This window comes from Rhynchophorus ferrugineus, unplaced genomic scaffold, assembly GCF_030347505.1.
Source record: "Rhynchophorus ferrugineus isolate W39M unplaced genomic scaffold, kcgeb_rfMv2 rfM11, whole genome shotgun sequence".
In the NCBI taxonomy this organism is placed as follows: Eukaryota; Metazoa; Arthropoda; class Insecta; order Coleoptera; family Curculionidae; genus Rhynchophorus; species Rhynchophorus ferrugineus.
In genome coordinates this window covers 6,545,792-6,567,111 of record NW_027472590.1, presented here as the reverse complement: position 1 = coordinate 6,567,111, position 21,320 = coordinate 6,545,792, and the positions used below count along the sequence as shown (strand labels likewise).

Sequence of the window (21,320 nt, the reverse complement as noted above, 5' to 3'; positions counted from 1 at the left end):
TTCTCGCCCAAAACATCCCCCGAATTCAATATCCACTGTCGAATGCAAATTTCACTATTACCCGCGCCGAAATCACTGTCGAACCGTTTCATTTATTCCTTTTTACTTAAATATACCGCGTATTTTGTCGGCTATGCTGTCGCCGCGCGATTCTGTCCTAGATAACGAGCTTCGACTATACCCGGTGTGTTTCGTTTCATTAAATATACTCATAAATATTCATAAAACGGCGGTTTTGAGTTGTGTGACGTGCCGGGAACTGATGGAATTAGCGAAATAGGAATCAATTCGAAATTGTTTCGTTTGATTTCGTATCCATATTCTAATTATGTACTTTGCATTTTGCGATAGTGGTACCAGTTATCCTTATTAGAGTCCAGAAACATATATACGGGTCGAAATTGATGATTGCGAAAACATTGGAATGGAAATGCCATCGGAAAATATGGTAAAATGGACTATATATGTAGAAAAATTGTCAAAAACTTTTAATCTCTATAAATACAATTTTATGTATCTTGGGGTAATATAAATTAAAGTTTATGTTGAATTACATTATATCTTGTAATATTTAAGAAGATATTAGAATCATAAATAAAGTGAAATCAGCTAATTTTTTAAAAATAAACTTTTTATTCTAGAATTAAATGTTGTATGTTGAATTAATTGTTATGATACTATTCGATTTCACGCAAAATTCTTTATTATCCCTGTAATTTTCATTAACTAGGAATTATTTGGATGGAAATGACAGCAAAATATATGAAAATGTTAAAAAATCACGACTATATTCATGAAAAAAGTGTCGAAGGTTTTATTGTCTTGAATGAAGATGAATAAAAAACATGTATTTTGGGATGAGAAAAATGAAAATCTATATTAAGTTGCTTTAAAACCTATAACTATAAGGATAACTGACATAAAACAATACCCTGTGATTTTTTGACAATATATTTTTAATTGTATAACTTTAAAACCAAAGATTGGATATAAATCAATATATCACCATTCGATTCAACACAGAATTCTTTATATTCTCTGTAATTTTCATTAAATGAAAATAATTTGAGCAAAATATAAAATGACAAAATCCCAAATTTTCACGATTATATATATGAAAAAAATGCTAAAAATATTTACCTTTTGGATAAAGATAAAATTCACATATGTTTGTTGTGTGTTGTGTTTTACGACGGAGGAAACAAAAATCCATGTTAAAATGCTCTAGAGATTATTATTTTCAAGATATTTGACATACACCGAAATAGACTTACTTTCCGAAAACATAATTGTCATTGCATAACTTAAAAACATAAAACTATATGAAAATTATGGTAGTTCCATCCGAATCACCGTTAAATTCCGTATAATATTCGTAATTTTCATTAACCTGCCATGATTTGTAGGGAAATGACAGCGGAAAATAAGAAAATTTTCAAAAATCTATAGAAAAAGTGCCAGCATTTTCAGTCTCTCAAACGAACAACATTAAATTCTCCAAAAACATATATTTTGGGGTGAAAAAAAACATAAATCTATATTAAATTGCTTTAAAATTTATGATTATTAAAATATCTGACGTAGACCGATATCGTCCTGATCCTTTAATAATTTATGTTTACTTGTATAACTGAAAAACCAAAGATTAGATAAAAATCAATATATCACCATTCGATTCAGCACAGAATTCTTTATATTCTCTGTAATTTTCATTAACTGGAAATTATTTGAATGGAAATGACAGCAAAATAAGTTAAAAAGTGTTAAAAAATCACGACTATATACATGAAAAAAGTGTCGAAGTTTTTATTGTCTCGAATAAAGATGAATAAAAATATGTATTTTGGGATGAGAAAAATGAAAATCTATATTAAATTCCTTTAAAACCTACAATTATTAAGATAGATATAAAAGATAAATATTAAACTCTCAAAACATATTTATTTTGGAGTGATACTTAACAAAAATTGCATAGAACCCCTGTTCAGTTTTTATATATTGGAAACTTCAGTAAAAACTACAAAGTCGAATCTCGTTGGACTTGAATCTAATTAATGTTTGAAAGTTATTTGCAATTTAGTTAAATTAAATTCTACATCGGGGCGTAAATATGGAAAGCCCAATATCAAATCCATTTAAAGACTATTTAATCTCTTTAATGGTAAGAATAATTTTATTTCCATCTAGAAAAAATATTACTCGGATTTGATATCTAAAAGATATGAACTTTAGTGGTCCCTTTAGTGAAAATAAATTGAAAATCTCGTATATAACTCAATAAAATTAATAATATATATAGTGCTATACAAAATATCCTATATTTTTAGATAAATTAAATTTAAAAAAAAGAAAATTTCCTCTATATATATTAATATTTTTATATTTTATTTCCCACAAAACACTTTATAATAAATATTTGACGTAAATAAATGTAAAGCCGGCTTGATTTACCCGGTGGTAAAGGTTACAGGACGGTCCTCCTGCTGTTGCGATAATCGCGGTATCGAATCCTGCCGAGCTACGATCGAAAACTTATATTTGTGGTTATCCATAGCCAAGTCTGCAAAATTCGACAAGGAAAATGATCCCATTTATGCCAGTAACCAAGCTGGACAAGACCGGATGTCTTCTGGGATCATCTCCAAGTTGGTCACTCAGCAATCGATAGGGCTAATGCTAATAATTCTTTGTTTTATTTTATAGTTATATAAAAAATGAATGGGAATAAATGCCAATAGGTTTATAAATATTCACAATTGTCTTCAGCTTGTTTAAAACATCAAAATCACATGTGTGTCTATCACTGATTAAATAGGTTTTGCATTAGACCTTACGCTACCTTTTTAAATCAAATATTGGAAATAGAAATAGTTGTTTGAACCAATAATTATTCACAGAAACGTAAAGAATCAAATGTGTTCCAGCGGTTCCAAATATTTGTCGACAGCGCCACTAACGTTTCTTTACCTAACCGTTACATTACAAAACGTTCGGAACGTGACATGCTTTATGTGAGTGCCGTTGGACGTGTTTTTTTCTCCCCATTAATGCTTGGAACGTTCTCCTCGACCTTGTACAGAAGAAAAATTGACGCGTCCCCCATTAGATTATTGTATTTCTGATATGGCCAATATTTTTGACGTGATAACATTTTGTTCGGTTTCCATATATTCTATTCGCGTTTTTTCTCGTATTACAAAACATGAATTTTGATGTTAGTGGAACCTGGAAATGGCCGATATTTATTCTAAAGCTCCAAATTTATTTTAATGATATTATAACGGTTATGACATTATTATTTTTCTATCACACAATTATTTCGGTCATAAAATAATAAGGTGGTATAATAATAAACATTTTTTGTTTCAGCCACGCCATTCCGCAAAGCTTTTAAATGTTTTAAGACAAATGCCCCAAAGAAGTGGCCCTGATGTATTCTTCAGTTTTCCAGGGAGAAAGGGCTCGGTAAGTATTTTTTAGTAAACTAATTTCGTGTGGAATATAGATAACTAGCTTAATCTTGAAAATTGTAGAATATTTCATATGTAGAATATTATTATCTAGCAAAAAATATAATACTTCCAACAAAACAACCAATGCGCGTTATCAAAACTTATAATGTAAGGTTGCCACACCAAATTTAAGTTTTCGTTTATTTTGATTCTGACATAATAAAATACTAATGTAGATAAAATAATGCAACAAAAATAATATCATGAAATATAATTTATTTTAATATTAATGAAGGGCCTACACTAGAGTTAATTAAACATCCACAATAGCCACACATTATATTTATACTGAACTCCTTTCCAAACCACCTATGAGTCATTAATCACCTATGAAGTCATTATGCCTGTATACATTTTCTCTTATAAATTCAGATTTAATCACTATATTCTCCTTAATACATGTGCAAAATCTGCAATAACTGTTTGGTATTTTTCTATTTATTCTCTCATAAATTCTGACCTAAATATTGTGTATTTAATTACTTATTTTAATAATTACATAAATATCTATGCAGAATATATATTCTTCAATGGGATTTTCTATTGTTATCCTATATTAATTGTATATTCATTTAGCAACTCAACAATTATGCTTGTATGCTCTAATACTCTGCTCAATTCAATCTATTTCACCATCAGAATTACTGTTCAAGTCAATTGCCAAATTTTTAATTTCTAATCTATCGACACTTGTTAATGAGTCGACCATCTGTCAATTTCTTTTTCTCTCTGATGAGGTTTATCTATAACAAAGGTATTATTGTAGACAATGTCGTTCTGCAAGAGTTCGCGATGACATTACTGCATCTCTAAGAAAACGTTCGAAAGCCTCTCTGAAAAAAACGTTTTGTCTTTACGACCATAAAGTCATCAACCATTAGTAATCAAATGAAACTAAGTTTGGTGAATATACTACTTGCAGAGTTTCCCATTCCAAATGGAGTTGTTGTTGATGTTGATCATTATCATGCTCCAGTATAATTACTTTGTTGCTTCTTTATTCAGCAAATTGCCAGTTTGATACGATTGTTAATTGTTGCATGCTGCAACCATCGGTACGATTTGGTAATAAGGCACCTCTTTCATACCCCATCAAATACACCAAAAGAGTGTCTTTATGTGGATGGCCTATTTTAGACTATATATTCTGGATTGCCTGGGATCTATTCATGATTTTCTATGTGTTCTACTTGTAAGAACGTTCACAGTTTTTCACAAAAGGTTCTTTTTGTTGCCGTTATATGTTAAATTATATTGTCTTCGCTTAACACATCTAGAACACTTCTTACTGTACAATAGTCCCAACACCTCCCTTCTTTCCATTTAAAAAAGTTTTCAAGAAAATTAAAAACCTTACACGTTTCATAACTTATATACATTTATGTTTTATGTTTATTTGCCCAAACAAGGACAGTGACATCAAAAAGATATTTTAAAACCGTTGTTTCTCAATTGGAATGAAATTCTTTAGAGAGCCCTTGGGGCTCTCTCGCCCATTCCAATACCAATTATACAAAACCCAATTTATATTGCATAAGACGAAAACGACATAAAACAAAAGCAAATAAAAACAGTAATGGGCTCCACGGTCCCTTTATATTTTACTCGAGTATATTTCGGGGCACTGTATTGCCAACAGGAATTGTCACAGGAAAGGATGAAATAACTTTAATAATATACGCTTGTTGAAAGTTAATGTTCTAAATATAGAGACTATGAACTTTAAAAATTAATGAATTTATTGTGAAATGCTGTAGTATTATTTTTTCATGGCTAAGTTTCCATTTTTCTTACATTTTTTAAATTCCATGTCGTCATCATGATGGTTTCTGCATAACTGGATCAAAGTTAACAATTTCTGAATAACAACAAACATTTTCATAGATTTTACATCCGTGTTCTCTTAGGAGTTTTCTCTATTGTTTATTTCAAAATCCTAAATGTATACTTTAAAATAATCGTTTCAAAGGTCAGATAAATCTCATAAATTTGACGTAATGTATCGCAAAGTATGCTATTTAAAAGGTTCAAGGGAATTTAACCCTTCCATCTCATTCATTAACCATCATAAGAATGCTCGAGATATATTACGTAGGTCGAAAAGGTTTAACAACAGAAGAAACAAAAACATTCGCTGGACAAAATTCCATTTATTTCATCCGCATTCCGTTGGAAGTACGCTACTTGACCTTTGGATGGTTTTAAACAGAAATCATTTGATATAAAATGTTTCACTTCGTGGATTTTGTACAGAGAACAAATATTAGATGACAATATTATACGAAACAAGTGGTAGTCAAGCGGCACAATACCCGGAAAATACGACCGATGGACCAGTTATTCTGTTACGAATCAACTTAAACACCTATTTTTTAGAAAAATTCTATAGTTGTATGTTATTCTTTAAACAGCTAACTATTCAATTTGCTCTGTAATAATTAATGTTATTAATTATTATATAGATCTGTTGAGACTATATTAACCGTGGACTGAAATATATGAAGTTAATGAAATAGTGAATATATAAAAAATAAAACCTAGCAAAAACTATTTTTTTGTTATAGATTTTAGGAAATTAAATATATTTTTCAGTATAACACAACATTTCTAACGACTATCTGGTGCAATATTAATAAAATATATATCGTTAGCATTATACCTACCATTAACGTAATGTAATACTGTCCGTTATTGGGTCATAGGATCGCAGGAGGTTTTTCATGTGCGTGAATTCGTTGCAGTCTAAGCCTATCCGCTACATTTCCAGTTACTCTGAAACGTAGTTGTGACATACCAATAGAACCATTATAATTTTCTGTCTCTCGCTAATTATTACCGCGGTTAGCACGTGAGGCACCTCGTCATACGTTTAATTGGTTCCTTTGAATTTATAATTAAATAAGAACAAATATGAAATAGATTTACAACGTATGCTGTACCATAAACACTCACTACATATTTTGGCTCTATTGGTACATGTTTACTCGACTGAAGTTACAATACGATTTGAAAATACCATTGGCACATTATTACTTCTAATTTTATTTTCATCGTTATCTCTGTACCTATAAAAAAGATACCTACATTTATATGACATATAAATTGTAGCAAAGTCAGTACTGAGGAATTATCTTCAATATTTAATACATTATATATATTCTAATCACGGTTTGATAAAGTGAAGTTTAATCAACATTCAACGGTTTTAGTCATAAAACGAATTATTAGCAACAAAAATGTCGATCCGTTTTTTGTCGACAGTTGATAGTATCAGTGAAACTACGTATGGGAAAATAAAATTGTAGTTTTTAATATTTTTCACGCTATTAGTTCATATTTTCTCATCATATAAACCTTGCCCAGGCTTCTACAAATATTTTAAAACTAAAATTAATCAAATCGGTCCAGTCATTCTCGAGTTTTAGCGAGACTAACGAACAGCAATTCATTTTTATGTATATAGATAATCAGTCCCTGGTATTGTTGAAAAGGAATTTATACATAATACTAAAGAGTTGTTACATGATTAATGTTATGTAGTTCCTGTTATACGTTTTACGGGTATTCAGGTATTAATTTCAAATTGACAGATAACATTTTAGAAATTCCTTATTCCTAACGTCTTTGCTACATTGTAACGTATTTTATTTTAACTGATTTAAAGCATTGAGAATAACAAACGTCCATACTGCGACGTACAGCTCAGTGCTTAGAAGTCGCGGCGACTTAAAATAGAAACACCAGTCAGCTGAAACAATAGAAGTACGCCACGTGACATGACAAACGCGCGACCATTTGTTTTGTCGCCTTACTTTATCCTCCACAGACTTAGAAATCTTGTTTGGCTTATTGTTTCTTTAAAAATTGCCCTGGCATTTTTCACCCGACCGACTGAAACCCTATTTCTCTTGCAGGCGATCGTGCTGCCGCCCCTGGCGAAGTGGCCCTACGAGAACGGTTTCACCTTCACGACATGGTTTCGACTCGATCCCATAAATTCTGTCAACATCGAGAGGGAGAAGCCTTATTTATACTGGTAAGGTTTTAGATTTCTTTTTTTTTCAACTGCCTTTGTTTGTTCGAGTTTTTTTATTGTTTGAGCCAAACATTGACTCGGTTATTGCTTTTTAAAAATTGTATATTTATATTTTTACCATACACTTTTAAAAAAATCTTGCTGGTAATATTTGAAATCAGATTGTTTGTTAAGTTATTTTATATATGATATATAAGTTAATTTTACTAGAACTAAATTATGTGTCATAATCAATAGGTCTATGATTTTAATTTCTAGTATTATAGTTTTTAACGTTAACCCAGTTTTTGGATCTGTATATAAAATTTAGTATCTTAAACTTTTTTAAGAATTTATTTATTGAAGTGTTACTAGTCGTTGCCGACTAACCTACTATTTGTCTTTACAATAACATAAATCTAGATATATATCTAGTAGTGCACATTTCGACGTATTACATAATAAAAATTATGATATTTTGTAGCTTTGTTAGACATTCTGCTATAACTTTAAACTTCAAACGAAGATTTATAAAATTATTTTTAGTTGTGATAAAATTTGACAGCTACCCAAACGATAGCATTATTTATGTTGTATAGTAGCTTACAGATGTTGTTTTATGAGATAAAGAGTCTCCAAGGCATTAGTCATTCTATATTTAAAAATATAATATGAGATAACTTAAACAAATATATATTGACTAAATTACGCAACAACTGTCCATGTGTTAACCAAAAAATAGTTATATCTGATGTGTTTATATCACCAGAAATAAATAAAGTGACCTTATTCTTAATTTAGAATGACCCATATACTCATTAACTAAAACCCAATGATAATGTGCCGCGAAGAATTGAATGTATTTAATTCAAATTTTACATACATTTGGAACACTATAAATATTAATATGTCAATATTAGAGTTTTAGTAATCTAACGGGTTTGCTTCATTTAATTATATACATTAATATTTATAGTGGTCTAAGCCGAATGTACACCCACTGACCACAACAGATTTCACATATTCAGCGAATTAACTTATACAGGAAGACCCTTTGGAAGCTCACTGAACCGTGATGGTTTTCCACCAACGTTAAGCCCAGTTTCTCGGGTAGCTAACGTTTGTTTTTAGTTTTGTCCCCGTTTTCTCGATCAGTTGTGATAACACCGCATTGTTTTCCAGTTTCAAGACCAGCAAAGGCGTGGGCTATACAGCGCACTTCGTTGGAAACTGCCTGGTTTTAACCTCGATGAAAATCAAAGGCAAAGGATTCCAGCACTGCGTTAAGTACGAATTTCAACCACGCAAAGTAAGTATCTCAGAACGTATTCTCATTTAAAATTTAGTATCAATAAGATAATAGTATATATTTTGATATTAAATAAGATATTAGTGAACTAACATTGAATTGTCATTTCTGGAATTTCTTTATTTTTATTTTTATTAGTTCTGTAATAAATAAATTCGTTATAACATACGTTAATTTTGTAGGATATGAATTGTGTTCATAATTGAGAGGTATATGATTGACCATTTCTTTTATTAATCTTTTTTAACATTAAATCATTGTTGTTAGTTTATTGTGATATATAGATTATAAACTACTAAAAATCATTAAATACCAAATGGTATAACTTTTGATGTAATTAAATTTATTCGGTATGAATTGTGTTCATAATTGAGAGGTATATGATTGCCCATTTGTTTTATTGATATAATTTTAACACCAAAGTAAGTTTTGTTGGTTGATTATAATATATAGGTTATAAACTATTAAAAACAATCAAATACTAACTGTGATAAATTATATTTTGACACAATTATCAACAAATTACTTTTATTGCACATAAATTGTGTTCATAATTAAGAGATCTATGATTGGCATTTCTATTATTGATATCTTCTTTAATATTAAATCATGCTAGTTTATCATAATATGTAGAGTAAAAATCAATTAAATATTAACTGCGACAAATTATGTTTCGGCTGATAGTTTTTAACAAATTAATTTTATTGGTTTTAAATTGTGTTCATAATTGAGAGATATATGATTGACCGTTCGTTTTACTATCTTTTTTAACATTAAATATGTTTTGTTAGTTTATTATAATATATATATTATAAATAATTATGGTAACTTATCTTTTGGTAGATCTTTTTCGCACAGTCCATTTCATTGAATAATCTAATATTTATTACTTTTATAGTATCGCAACATTATTACTCTTTTCCAACATACTAAAATGAAACTAGGAGTATACAATTGTTATATTAGAACACATCAAATGTTTAAATTAATATTTTTGTAAATTTAAGAGTAATGAATAAAACAATTGGAATGTAATTAGTGAACTTTAGACCCCGAAAACAAAAAACACGCTTTCTGCAACGATTAATTCCTTCATTTATAACTAAAACAAAATGGCAGGGAACGAATTCAATGAACGAAAACAACTCTTTTTCGGGTGGGCTTCCCAGAATTGGTGGGAAGGGGCTCCGTCGTTCAAAGGCCCTTAAATTGAAAGTTAAATTGTAACTGGGGGTCTGTTGTGTCTGGCCAACAATTCTACTAGCGCAAAAATAATTTGGCGCAGCGAAAACAACATCAAAGGGTGACGTTGGTGAGGGTCGAAGAAGAAGCCCATCAAGTATTCGAATTATTCGAAGGTTTTCCAGTTTTGTTCGCGTGTTTGGTGTTTTGTTATTCGAAATTAGATCGAAAATTAAGCCTTTAAGAGTCGATGTGACTATTTTTTATGAATTTATGAGCTTTTATTGCTTATTTCAGTGGAATTTTTACCAAATATTGATAAAATAAAGATAATTCTTTACCCATGCATTACAGTAAATAAAATATTATACTTCTATATTCTCTTTGGTCAATCCGCGTTTTAAAACTGAAGGTATACATCAAAGCGGGGCGAAATTCTATTTTGCCTGCGAACAAATTTATGCCCTTCGATCTTTTTTAGCAACTCCTTTGAACTTCTCGGAAATAACTTTACGCCGCTGCAAAAAAAAACTTTATCACATTTTTACGTACAAATCAATTTTCGTCGCGCAAATTTACTTAAGCTTTTTTTTACTTTGCACATCGGCGGTATCTTTTTTATATCGGGATTCGAGCGGCCCTTTATATTTTATTTCGGTAATTCTTGAATAAGAATGTCTCATTTTTGTGGTATTGAGAAGAAATATTCGATTAATTTTTCATTTAAACGAACATTTTTGATGATTTTCATGGGTATATTTTATTTTAAATATTTAAGAATAAATATTTAATTTATACTGTTATTTTGTACATTTATTTTAGTTTATAACATAGAAAGTAATACTAACCATTCTTAGATATATCTCTGTAATATTAGATCAAATATATTGGGAGAGAACACTAGACCAGTATTTTTTACGATATATTCTTCTTTTTATCATATATTTAACATATTATAAACAATCAATCAGTTTTGAACAACTACAATTTCATGGCAGTTTTTCTAAAATAATCGCCTTTATTATTTCTTTCCAGCTAATTCCTAGTGCAAAAGTGATTCATCGTCTCGACTTTCATCTTTCTCATTAGTTTTCACTTTTTAAGTATATTTTCATGAGAGTTTTGCTGGACTGACTAGTTTACACACAATATTTGCATGTACTTTATTACTGTTCCACTTTTCCTTCTTTCAATACGTTTTCCTTTTATTCTAATATCTGTTTTTATCTGTAAATTTAATTTTTTTAATATGTTAAATTATTTTCGTTAGTTTATTTTGATATATCTATTATAAACTACCAAAAGCAATTAAATACAAAATATTATAACTTATGATTCCGAAAATTGTTTTAACCGAATCAATTTTATTGAATATACATTGTGTTCATAATATTATTGATATTTCTTTTAATGATCTTTTTTAGAGTACAAAATATAGATTATAAACTACCAAAAACAATTAAATACCAAATATGATGGCTTATCTTTCATCAGATAGTTTTTAACAAATTAATTTTTCCGACATTTCGTTCATAATTATGAGATATATGATTGACCTTTTTTTACTGATATATTTTTTGTCCTTAAATAATTTTTGTTAGTTTATTATGACACACATTATAAACTACTAATTATTATAAACTACTAAAAGCTATTAAATATGAAATATAATAACGTATGCTTCAGAATATAGTTTTCAACAAAATAATTTTTTCGACATGATTTTTATTCATAATTGAGAGATATATGATTGACCATTTCTGGTTCTGATGTTTTTATCGTTAAATCATTTTTATCGTTAATTCATATTATAATAAATCACAATGTATTATAACATATAGAAATAAACTACTAAAGAACATTTAAATAAAAATATAATAACATATGTTTCATCAGATAATTTTTGTATATTTGTACAGAAAAGCCACATTAAAAATTTAATTTCTCAAACTCCAATACTCTGAAGCATTATATAAATTGTTTCAGAATTTTCGCTTGTATTGTAGTTCTACCTTCAAAGGTCAACGTTTTATTAAAAGGGCTCGTGCCATTTTAGGGACCCAACAAAAACTCACCAAATATTTAAATTATTTGTATTTTCCGGCTCTTTTGGGTGTTTATATTTGCCATTGTGAGCGAAAGGGCCAAAGTCAGAATTACCGTGCATAATATAATATTTATAACAGTCTAACAAGCAAAAAAAATTCTTTGAATATTGTTTTATAATCTTTTGATGGTGTAAAACGCTTTAATATCGTGTTAAAGTATATTTATAAAGTATGTATAATTTTATGTTAAGTGTCATAATATGTCATAGAAGACAAATGGGAAGCTTTCTATTATATTTTCAATATGAAAAATTTAATGGTATATCGTTGTTATAAATCGTATACTAAAAAAGCTTGTCAAAGATAATGTAAAAGACAATAACTTAGTAATGACTAATGGTGTGGGGTACTGTAAAGAACAACTTGGATATTTTCTTTCGAAAATTGTATGGCATGTATATATTCCAAAAAAAGCAGCTTTTTATATATCATTTTAAAGTTTTGGAAAATGATTTTTTCAAGAATTAAAGAATGTTGTGTTCACAATGAAGCGACGTTTTCTTGCATGCTTTATTAATTTTTAAATATACAGTTAAGAGAATCAATTGTATTGATGATTTGAATGATTATTGCTATATAATATAGATCTATAGAAAGTTCTACACGTCTTTATGTTCCTATTTGGCAATATGCCTTTGCAAAATAATTATTATAGAAAATAGAACACTCAAGATAAACTTCCAGAGGAACTTTAGTCGGAAATAACTACGTGGCAACTTTAAACGTTAAACTTGTTCATAACTGTTCTTGAGTTAGAGTAAACTTAGAAAGAAGTCATTAAATATAATGGGATTTATTAAAAGAAGACGGAACATCGAGACAACTAATTTCTTTTTTTTCCTTTTCGCCAACATAACAAATGATTTGTTGTTTCATCTTCATTTTGTTCATTTAATTTCGTATTAATATCAAGGTGTGTTTCTGTCACTCATTAAGAGGAACCATTTCTTTTTTTAACTCCCCCCGGTACAATTAACATTCTTAATAATAAATTTACAGTCTAAATAAATGCGTTCATTTTCGGCGTAGTGTACCCTGCAAAATTATAATTAGCGGTAATGGCCCAGGCATTTAGTAAAATAAATTTAATTTATGCGGGGGGTCAAGTAATTTGATATTAAATTTTGGGCCGGGTCTAGAGGATTTATCGTTGCTCTCCAAGTAAAGGGTGTTGAGATTTTTCTTCTTGATGTCTTACGAAAATTAAGATTTTTTTATTATATAATTAATGTATTGTTACTCGTCATTACATTAGTTATACATTGTAGTCGTTTTCGTCTAACCTAGAATTTATCTTTATGATAACTTAAATCTAGGTATATAATTAGGGGGATCCATCGGCCCTATCTCAGTCTCTGGTTAAATAATGTTTATACATGTCACTGCTGAATTTTTTAATTAATGCACCTCACTACACAATACTACTAAGATCAGATGGTTTGATTCTTTTAAGTCTGTGTCCTATTCTGGTGGTATACAAAAGTTGCAATATTTAAATATTCGTATGAGAATGGAGTTTCCTCATGCCCCCTTGCAATTCTTTTGATTTCTTGACTGACTGTAGGTATCTGAAGGTCTCGATGTAGGTAACTAGTCCTATAGTATTTGGGTCCACCCACAATAGCTCTCAGGACTTTGTTCTGAAAAATTTGTATCTTATTTATGTTACTCTTTTGCAGAACATCCCCATAGTTGAACTCCGTATTATGTTCATTTTTATTTTAGTTAACATACAAATATGTATTATATCATTTTACCAACTCGCGATACTTTTGTTATAATATTCAGTAGTGTAGTTATTTAAACTTACTAATATTTTGTTGATTGTCAAAACTTAATGAGAAATCAAATTTAATTAAATATCATTTCAAAAAAGTTTGTGAGGTTAGTTTTATATTTTGCTCATTTTTCTCTTTACTCTATTATGAGGGAAACATGATTAACTTTATAAATTGTGGTCAAATTTCGACCACAGAGCGATCACTAGTATGGCTAGTTAACTTGTCACTTATATATTTGATAATATTAATATTCCTAAGTCAAATATTATTGAATGCATGCCAGAAAGGTCTCCATTTCATCGTGTATCTTTAACATTGTGAAAAAAATGTGGATAAAATTCACAGCAAATACAACCAAAGCTTTTTAAAAATACCCGAATGACTCTTGCGTGGTAATTTCGTTAATCATTTATTGGCGTATGCGCTCGTAGAAAACAGAGCGTTTTCCAATTTGCAATCAGTCAACATCATTAATAATCTGCAGCTGTAATTAAAAATTGTTGTTTGTTTATTATTAAGGGTGTAGTTTAAGTTCAACTCTAAATTTGTATCATTATATATGTATGCAATAATTTTCTTCTTGATTGCTTCAGGGTAACGAAGGATATCAGAGGAAGGTGTCGTCTAAAAGGCATAAAATTATAATTTTTGAACGCTACATTTAATGCGTTTATAGAGCAATAGAGGAAAATATCTAATATTGTCTTTATTTAAATTATAAATTATTACCTTTGATGGAGCTTTGGGGGAAACAGAACAACAAGAAACTAATGAAATCGAATTCAATATACAAAGAAATATTTTTCCTTGATTTTCTTAATAGTTAAAAGAGTTTTCAGCTTTAGATATATATTTTTTCAGTTAGTGCATTGTTACTAATCTTTGCCGACTAACCAAGAATTTGTCTTTACAGTGACTTAAATCTAGGTATATATCTAGGAATGCCATCGCGTCTATCTTAGCCTCTGATGTAAGAATGTTGCTGTTTTTCTATTAAATTCACCTCACTACAGTAAACAAAGTTAAGTGGTTTGATTATATTCATTAGTATTATGAGCCTATGTTCTGTTCTGGTGTTATTCAAGACTTGCATTAGTCGACATTGATATGAGGATGGAGTCTGTCCGTACGTCTCCTTGCAGTTCTCTTGATTGATTTCCTGAGTGACAGTTGGTATCTGAAGTTCAGTGTAGGTAAATAGTCCTGTAGTATCTGGGTGGACCTACAATACTTCTCAGGACTTTTCTCTGGAAAACTTGAATTGCATTTATATTACTTTTCGCGGAACATCGCCTTAATTGAATTCCATATGTACATATAAGTTTCTATTTGTGGTATATCACATGTATAGAATAGGTAAAAAATTGGCCCCAATACATTTTCTTGTGGTACATCAGCTTTAGCTTCTTTTATTGTACTTTGCTTCCTCTTGTCTTATTAAACATTATTGCTGAAATGTAAGATGTTAATAGTTCAGTGTATTATTTCTAACATTTTCTGTAGCTTATAAACAAGGCCATGCCATACATTATCGAAGACTTGTGCTACATTTAAAAATATAGCTGAATTACCTTCATAGGCCTTTACAATTACATCTACTATACTATGGACCTAATCAATTGATGAATGTTTGTTAACAAACCCAAAGTGGTGTGTAGGTATTAAGTTTTTTTCTCTCTGTAGCTTCAGATGTATAATATAACTTAACAGGCTCTATTCTTTTACCAAAAAAGAAAAGAAAACACATTGGTCAACTAACATATTTCAGTCTATTAACTGAATATCCAAACTAATGACTTCAAATGCTTCAATAAACGACAGAAAACGAGGAAAAATATTTCTAAATGGTTAGAGCTTCTTCATTTTTTTACGACAGAGGCCATAAATAAATTAAATGATGAAAATGTGGACCGAAGCACGTTAACTATGAAACGCGGGGAAAGAAAGGAATCCATTGGAGGGACCCTCGCAATTATCAGATATTCTTCATAAAGGCTTCGGCTTAACAGTTTTTAAAACGCCAAAAGATTTCGCCGTAAGATTGATCCCGGAGCGTAAAATTAAGTTTAATGATATAATCACAGAGAGAGAATTGAAGTCCGACCCAAACTCCCGGATATAAAGGCGAGATCGTCAGATTGGGTGCTTTGAAAAGAAGGCACAAAGCTTTCCGGTATTATTTCAGAACCCTTTTTCTTATACTGTCGAGATTAACATATTTTACCTTGCCGTAATTGTTCAGTTCCACGCTGAATTGATAATATTATACGTATTATACGATACGTATTATGTGGATTTAATTTGGAGGGTTGTTTTTTATATTTCGGGATTTTGTTAGAATACAGATATCCTCTGGAACTTGATGTTTCTTCTTATAATGTTGACGCCATTGATTCTTTGTTAATTACATTTAACGTAATTTGTAACTAAATTTGACGTAAATTAACTCAATAGTTCTTTAGACTTTCTGAACTGCTAGATTACCTTTTGATTTACCATAAGTTTAAAGCATCAATTGACTTCTATAGGAAGGTTTAGGTAAAGTGACATTTTTATGTTTTCATCCCCAAGTGTCTAGATCTCAATCGATATGGTGTAGTGTGTTTTGTACATAATTGTAAGTATAGTGTGTTTGATCAATTATTATTCTATTTGAATCATTATAATTACTCTTTTTTTATTATTTTTATTCACATATGATTAGTAGTTTTACGTACTCGAAACTGTATCTTGAACAACCTGTAACTGCCCCTTAAGTGCTTACTCAAATATATCTTATTGGTCTCAAAGTTTTTAATCTATGACTGGTTGCTAATTTAGTAGACTACACGTGAAACCGCATCTAATTCAAAATTATGAAATATGAAATGGATTAAACATGCTTCAAATTCAACTTTTTAAAGAACTCTAACACTGTTAAATATATTGCTATAGATAAATATATGGTGAAACAGACAAACAAACTTTGCGTGTACCTATATTACTTTTTTGTTAACAACTTATTACCTTACTTGTTACTTGCTACCTTACTTATTTACCTACAATTTATATCTTGGAGGTCATAAATAGTTTTAAACTAGTTATTAACAGGGAAACATACATACCTACATAGAAATATTAAGTAATATGTTTTTAGTAATTTTCTACAGCGTTTTCTTTATGAGAACATGGTGGTACCGCGTCGAAAGAAAAAGAGGATAACAAAATTTTTAATCATCGAGTCATTTTCGAACTTTTTCAGCCATTCTGACATATATAGATATTCCATTGATCTAGACAAGTGGTAATCAAAAGACATTAGGTTTGTCAAGTATAGTGGATTTCCCTTTTAATATGCAACAGTGTTCCTTTCACAATTCTCGAAACGTTTACTTATTGACATCTGACTTGATCTGATCTGATTTTAATTCTAATTAAGTAGCATCAGCATAAATTTCTAAAAGTATTTAATGGGTTTCGAAGAACAAATTTCTTCAAATCAATCAAAAAAAGTACTATCAAAAATTACATTTTGGCCTTTCCCTTATTGGCGTCTGTATACACTGAATAATGCAGTAATACTAAATCGAAAACTTATTTTATATAGAGAAATATCAAGTTTTTTATATTGATACTTCGTATTTTTACCAGTCGCTGCATAGTTACATCGCTGATCAACTACATACTGATACTACATAATGACCTACATAATAGAAACGAAGAACACGGTTACAGTTTGTAATGGTATGTTGACAATATTGTTGCAAGCTATTAATTGGTTATTAAAAGAATGAAATATGTATTGTCACTTTGCCATCTTCCATCGTTGTGGCATTTTAAGAAAAGAGAAAGAAATCAGCCATTTCATCTGTATAACATCCGGCAATTTTTGGATCTCACCAAAACGTTTGGAGAGAGAAAACATTCTAACCGGAAGAAGGTATTGATATCGTTCGAGCATTCACACTTGTTCTATGGTTTTATATTATGCAACGAATCTTTTTGTTCCAACTGATTATCTTATATATAACATCTTAACCATTTTATACCGAAATTCTAACAAATAATATCCTAATAGATTAATTACTCCTCGTATTTTTAAAACTATAAAATAGCGCCGAATAAGAATAATATAAAACGTTTTAAGAGCGAATGAAACTTTTCCGTTAAAACGGCTTAATCCCCGGTTCATCCTTTTACATCCGTAGTTGGAGTGGCTCTGGCTCGATTCTCGTTCTTTTTTTCCCGCCAGTAATTATATCATTAAACTTAATTTTACGTCCCGGAATCAATCTTTGGTAAAATCTCTTCGGTGTTCCCCAATCCGGGCCGCTATTTCCTTTTCTACGGGTATCCGCGCCATTTCGGTCGGCTAAGTTTTAATAAATTATAAAAATTCCGCCGATTCTTTGCAATTATTTACTTCTTCTGTTTCCCAACTACGTAATGGGGCGGGGAAATCGAACATCGAAGAGATTTTGAATCGGATTTTTAATCAAGAAAGCGAGAAAACAGTGGAGATATATGGAACTTTCATGTTTTTATTGTTTTTACACATTGCAAAATAATTTTAATACATAGATGTTACTATTCTTGACAATTTAATATAGGAATATGCCACTCTTAACTTATTTTGACGAACAAAATGTATATATATATATATATATATATATATATATATATATATATATATATATATATATATATATATATATATATATGCTCTATAGAGAGATACATAATTCCTTAATGTATGATTCACACTTTCTTTTTTATTCATTGAGTTTAACTTTAGCTGAAGTTCCAACTTCAGCTATTTTAATTTCCACAATTTAAAAGTGGTTACATTTATGAGACACTTTAAAGGACTAAAAAAATCAAGAATAATGAATTGCAAAAGTTAGGCGACCTATCCTATCAAACTCTCAATAATCTTTGAGAAAGTCTAGCAGTTTATGAGCAACTTTTTACAGAGGTTTATATGCTATGGGAAATATTCAAGAGGACAAAAATGGTTACCACATTAATTTACTGAAACTGCCATCTCCAACTAAATCTTTAAAATTTACACAATTTCTTAATTTATGATGCTCACTCTCTCTGTCTTTCCATCTACTTTAACTTCAGCCCAAGTCTGAAGTGTTGAATCCAAATTCTGTCATGTGATCCGAGTAAAATAGCATGTATATCTGTATCACAATATTTTCCTGGAATAGGAAATTCATTCGCCAGAATTAATTTATGAACATTTGTTTATAACGAAGTAGAACTTCTCTGATAACAGTACATTAAACCCAGAAATGACTGGCTGCCATTTATAATCTAAACTACAGAATATCTTAATTTATAAATATTACGAAAAAAAACTATCAGCATTTTATCTGATCTTAGTATTTACCAGTCTCCCTTTGTCTACTCACTAGTAACTGCTATAAAATATATGTATACACGTACAAGTAACTTTAGCGGGTTGTTGAATTAATTTCCTGTTATGTTAACATCGAATTTTGTTTCAGTGGTACATGTTGGCCGTGGTGTACATTTACAACAGATGGACAAAGAGCGAAATTAAATGTTTCGTCAATGGTCAATTAGCGTCCAACACTGAAATGGCCTGGTTTGTCTCGACAAACGATGTAAGTATATCATACTGTTGTCGCCAAATGTATTACTCTGATTTGCTTTAGTTTATTTACAACCTGAATATTTAATAATTTGTTCACCAAGATCACTTTAGTGGTTACCAATGATAAATTGATAAATCGTAGAAACATAGTAAAAATAATTAAAATATAAGGATTTTGTATTAATAATTAGGGAGGTTATTTGGCATTAGATTATTTTAGTATTTAATTTTGTGAATGTCATCTCTGAAAATATCAAATTGCGAATCAACACAGTCAATGTTATTAGAAGATTTAACTTTTCTTTTTAGGTCAGTGTTCAAAAAAACACTGAAATCAATGTGATATTTGTTTTTTATACACTTAAGGGAGAGCAACTTGGTCAAGTGTAAAATCTCGAAAAGAAGAAATTGGTTGCAAAAAGTTCAAATCTAGTTTAACCATCACAGAGGATTGTCATCAAGACATTTTTGGAACAAAAATTATTAGTATGTATATGTTTTGCAATAAACTATGCATTTCACGAAAGAATACTTTAATATTAGTTCATAATCCTTCTGCAATATTGTGATTGATGCTATTACATTCAAACTTCCAAGAAATGATTAGGTAGAAAATAAGAACAAATCTCCAAGAAATGCCAATGCAAAAATGTGATAAAAGAAAATAATAAAGTTTATCAAACACCTTGAAACTTTTACAGTTTTGAAAAGTTACGACTGATGCTACTGTGTTTAGGATTCCAAAAAAAACAGAAGAACGGAAAGAATATTTGAAAAGTATTAGTATACTGGTATATAAATCTAGCAGCTTATGAGAAATACCTTTAAAATTAATTCACTTTCCGTGTACATTATTGTGACGGTTGTTGTTGCCCAGACTTCCAAGAAAATGGATAGAGAGAGGGAAAACCCTTTCAAAAATATTAATGTATGAATTTTTTTACCAAATATCTTGAAATTAACGAAAAATTTCTTAATATGTACATAATTCTACAATGTTGTGATTAACACTATTGTGTTTACATTACCAATGGGACTAAAATAATTTTTCGCGATAGAATTTAGTTCACAGCCTTTCTACAATATTTTGTATTGTATTCAGTCTTCCCAAATTCAATATGGTGTCCATAAAAAATGATAAAACATCACTGAATAACGAAGATATGGAACATTTCAATTTCTCCTTTTTCAAGTCGAGAATACAGATTATTTTATTACATTTCTCCATGAAATGTCCGTAAATCCGAAAAGTTTACGGTACACAGGCCATTTTACAGCAATTACCAAATGATAATAAGCTCTAAACGTTGTTCAGTTGAACGGTATACGGCCGAGGGTAGCCCGTTATTTGTTTGGATTAATTTTAACAAATGGGGGGGTTAGCCGGACGTCCCCGTTTCTACACGATAAATAACTTATAAGGATTCGGGATCCAACGAAACAGTTCTTTTGTTTTGATGGTGTTTAATTATTTAATGGACTAGTATATGTGTTTGTGAGTTCGTGAGTGGGCGTGGGGGTGTGTATGTAATGTAACAATGGCGTCGGGCTGGCTTAACTTGTAACGCATCCATTATTAAGTTGGTGGGAAGGAACCGAAGCGAGTGATATAAAGCGCCCAAATATCCATTATTTCCAGTGGAGATATATTCCTCTTCCTGGCCTCGTACTGTCGTAATCAGGACTTTATCCGACATGGTTTTGTTTTGCCCAAGTTCCTAGTTTCGGGATTGTCGGTCCTCGCTCCGAAGCGGGCAAGTTTCAGCTGCGTAATCTGTTAAGTCAGATGTGAGATGGTGTTGGAAAAA

The 21,320-nt window shown here is 30.1% G+C and overlaps 1 protein-coding gene across 3 annotated transcripts in view; it reads left to right on the top strand.

The window, feature by feature from the left end:
- The window catches only part of LOC143204719 (neurobeachin), a 520,160-nt gene that overhangs the window by 235,947 nt on the left and 262,893 nt on the right, over positions 1 to 21,320 (top strand). For all 3 annotated transcript variants that reach the window (XM_076417458.1, XM_076417457.1, XM_076417456.1), the window contains exons 5-8: positions 3,370 to 3,465; positions 7,427 to 7,548; positions 8,710 to 8,836; positions 19,403 to 19,522. In XM_076417458.1, the coding sequence (XP_076273573.1) occupies positions 3,370 to 3,465; positions 7,427 to 7,548; positions 8,710 to 8,836; positions 19,403 to 19,522 (465 nt within the window). The remainder of the gene's footprint in view (positions 1 to 3,369; positions 3,466 to 7,426; positions 7,549 to 8,709; positions 8,837 to 19,402; positions 19,523 to 21,320) is intronic.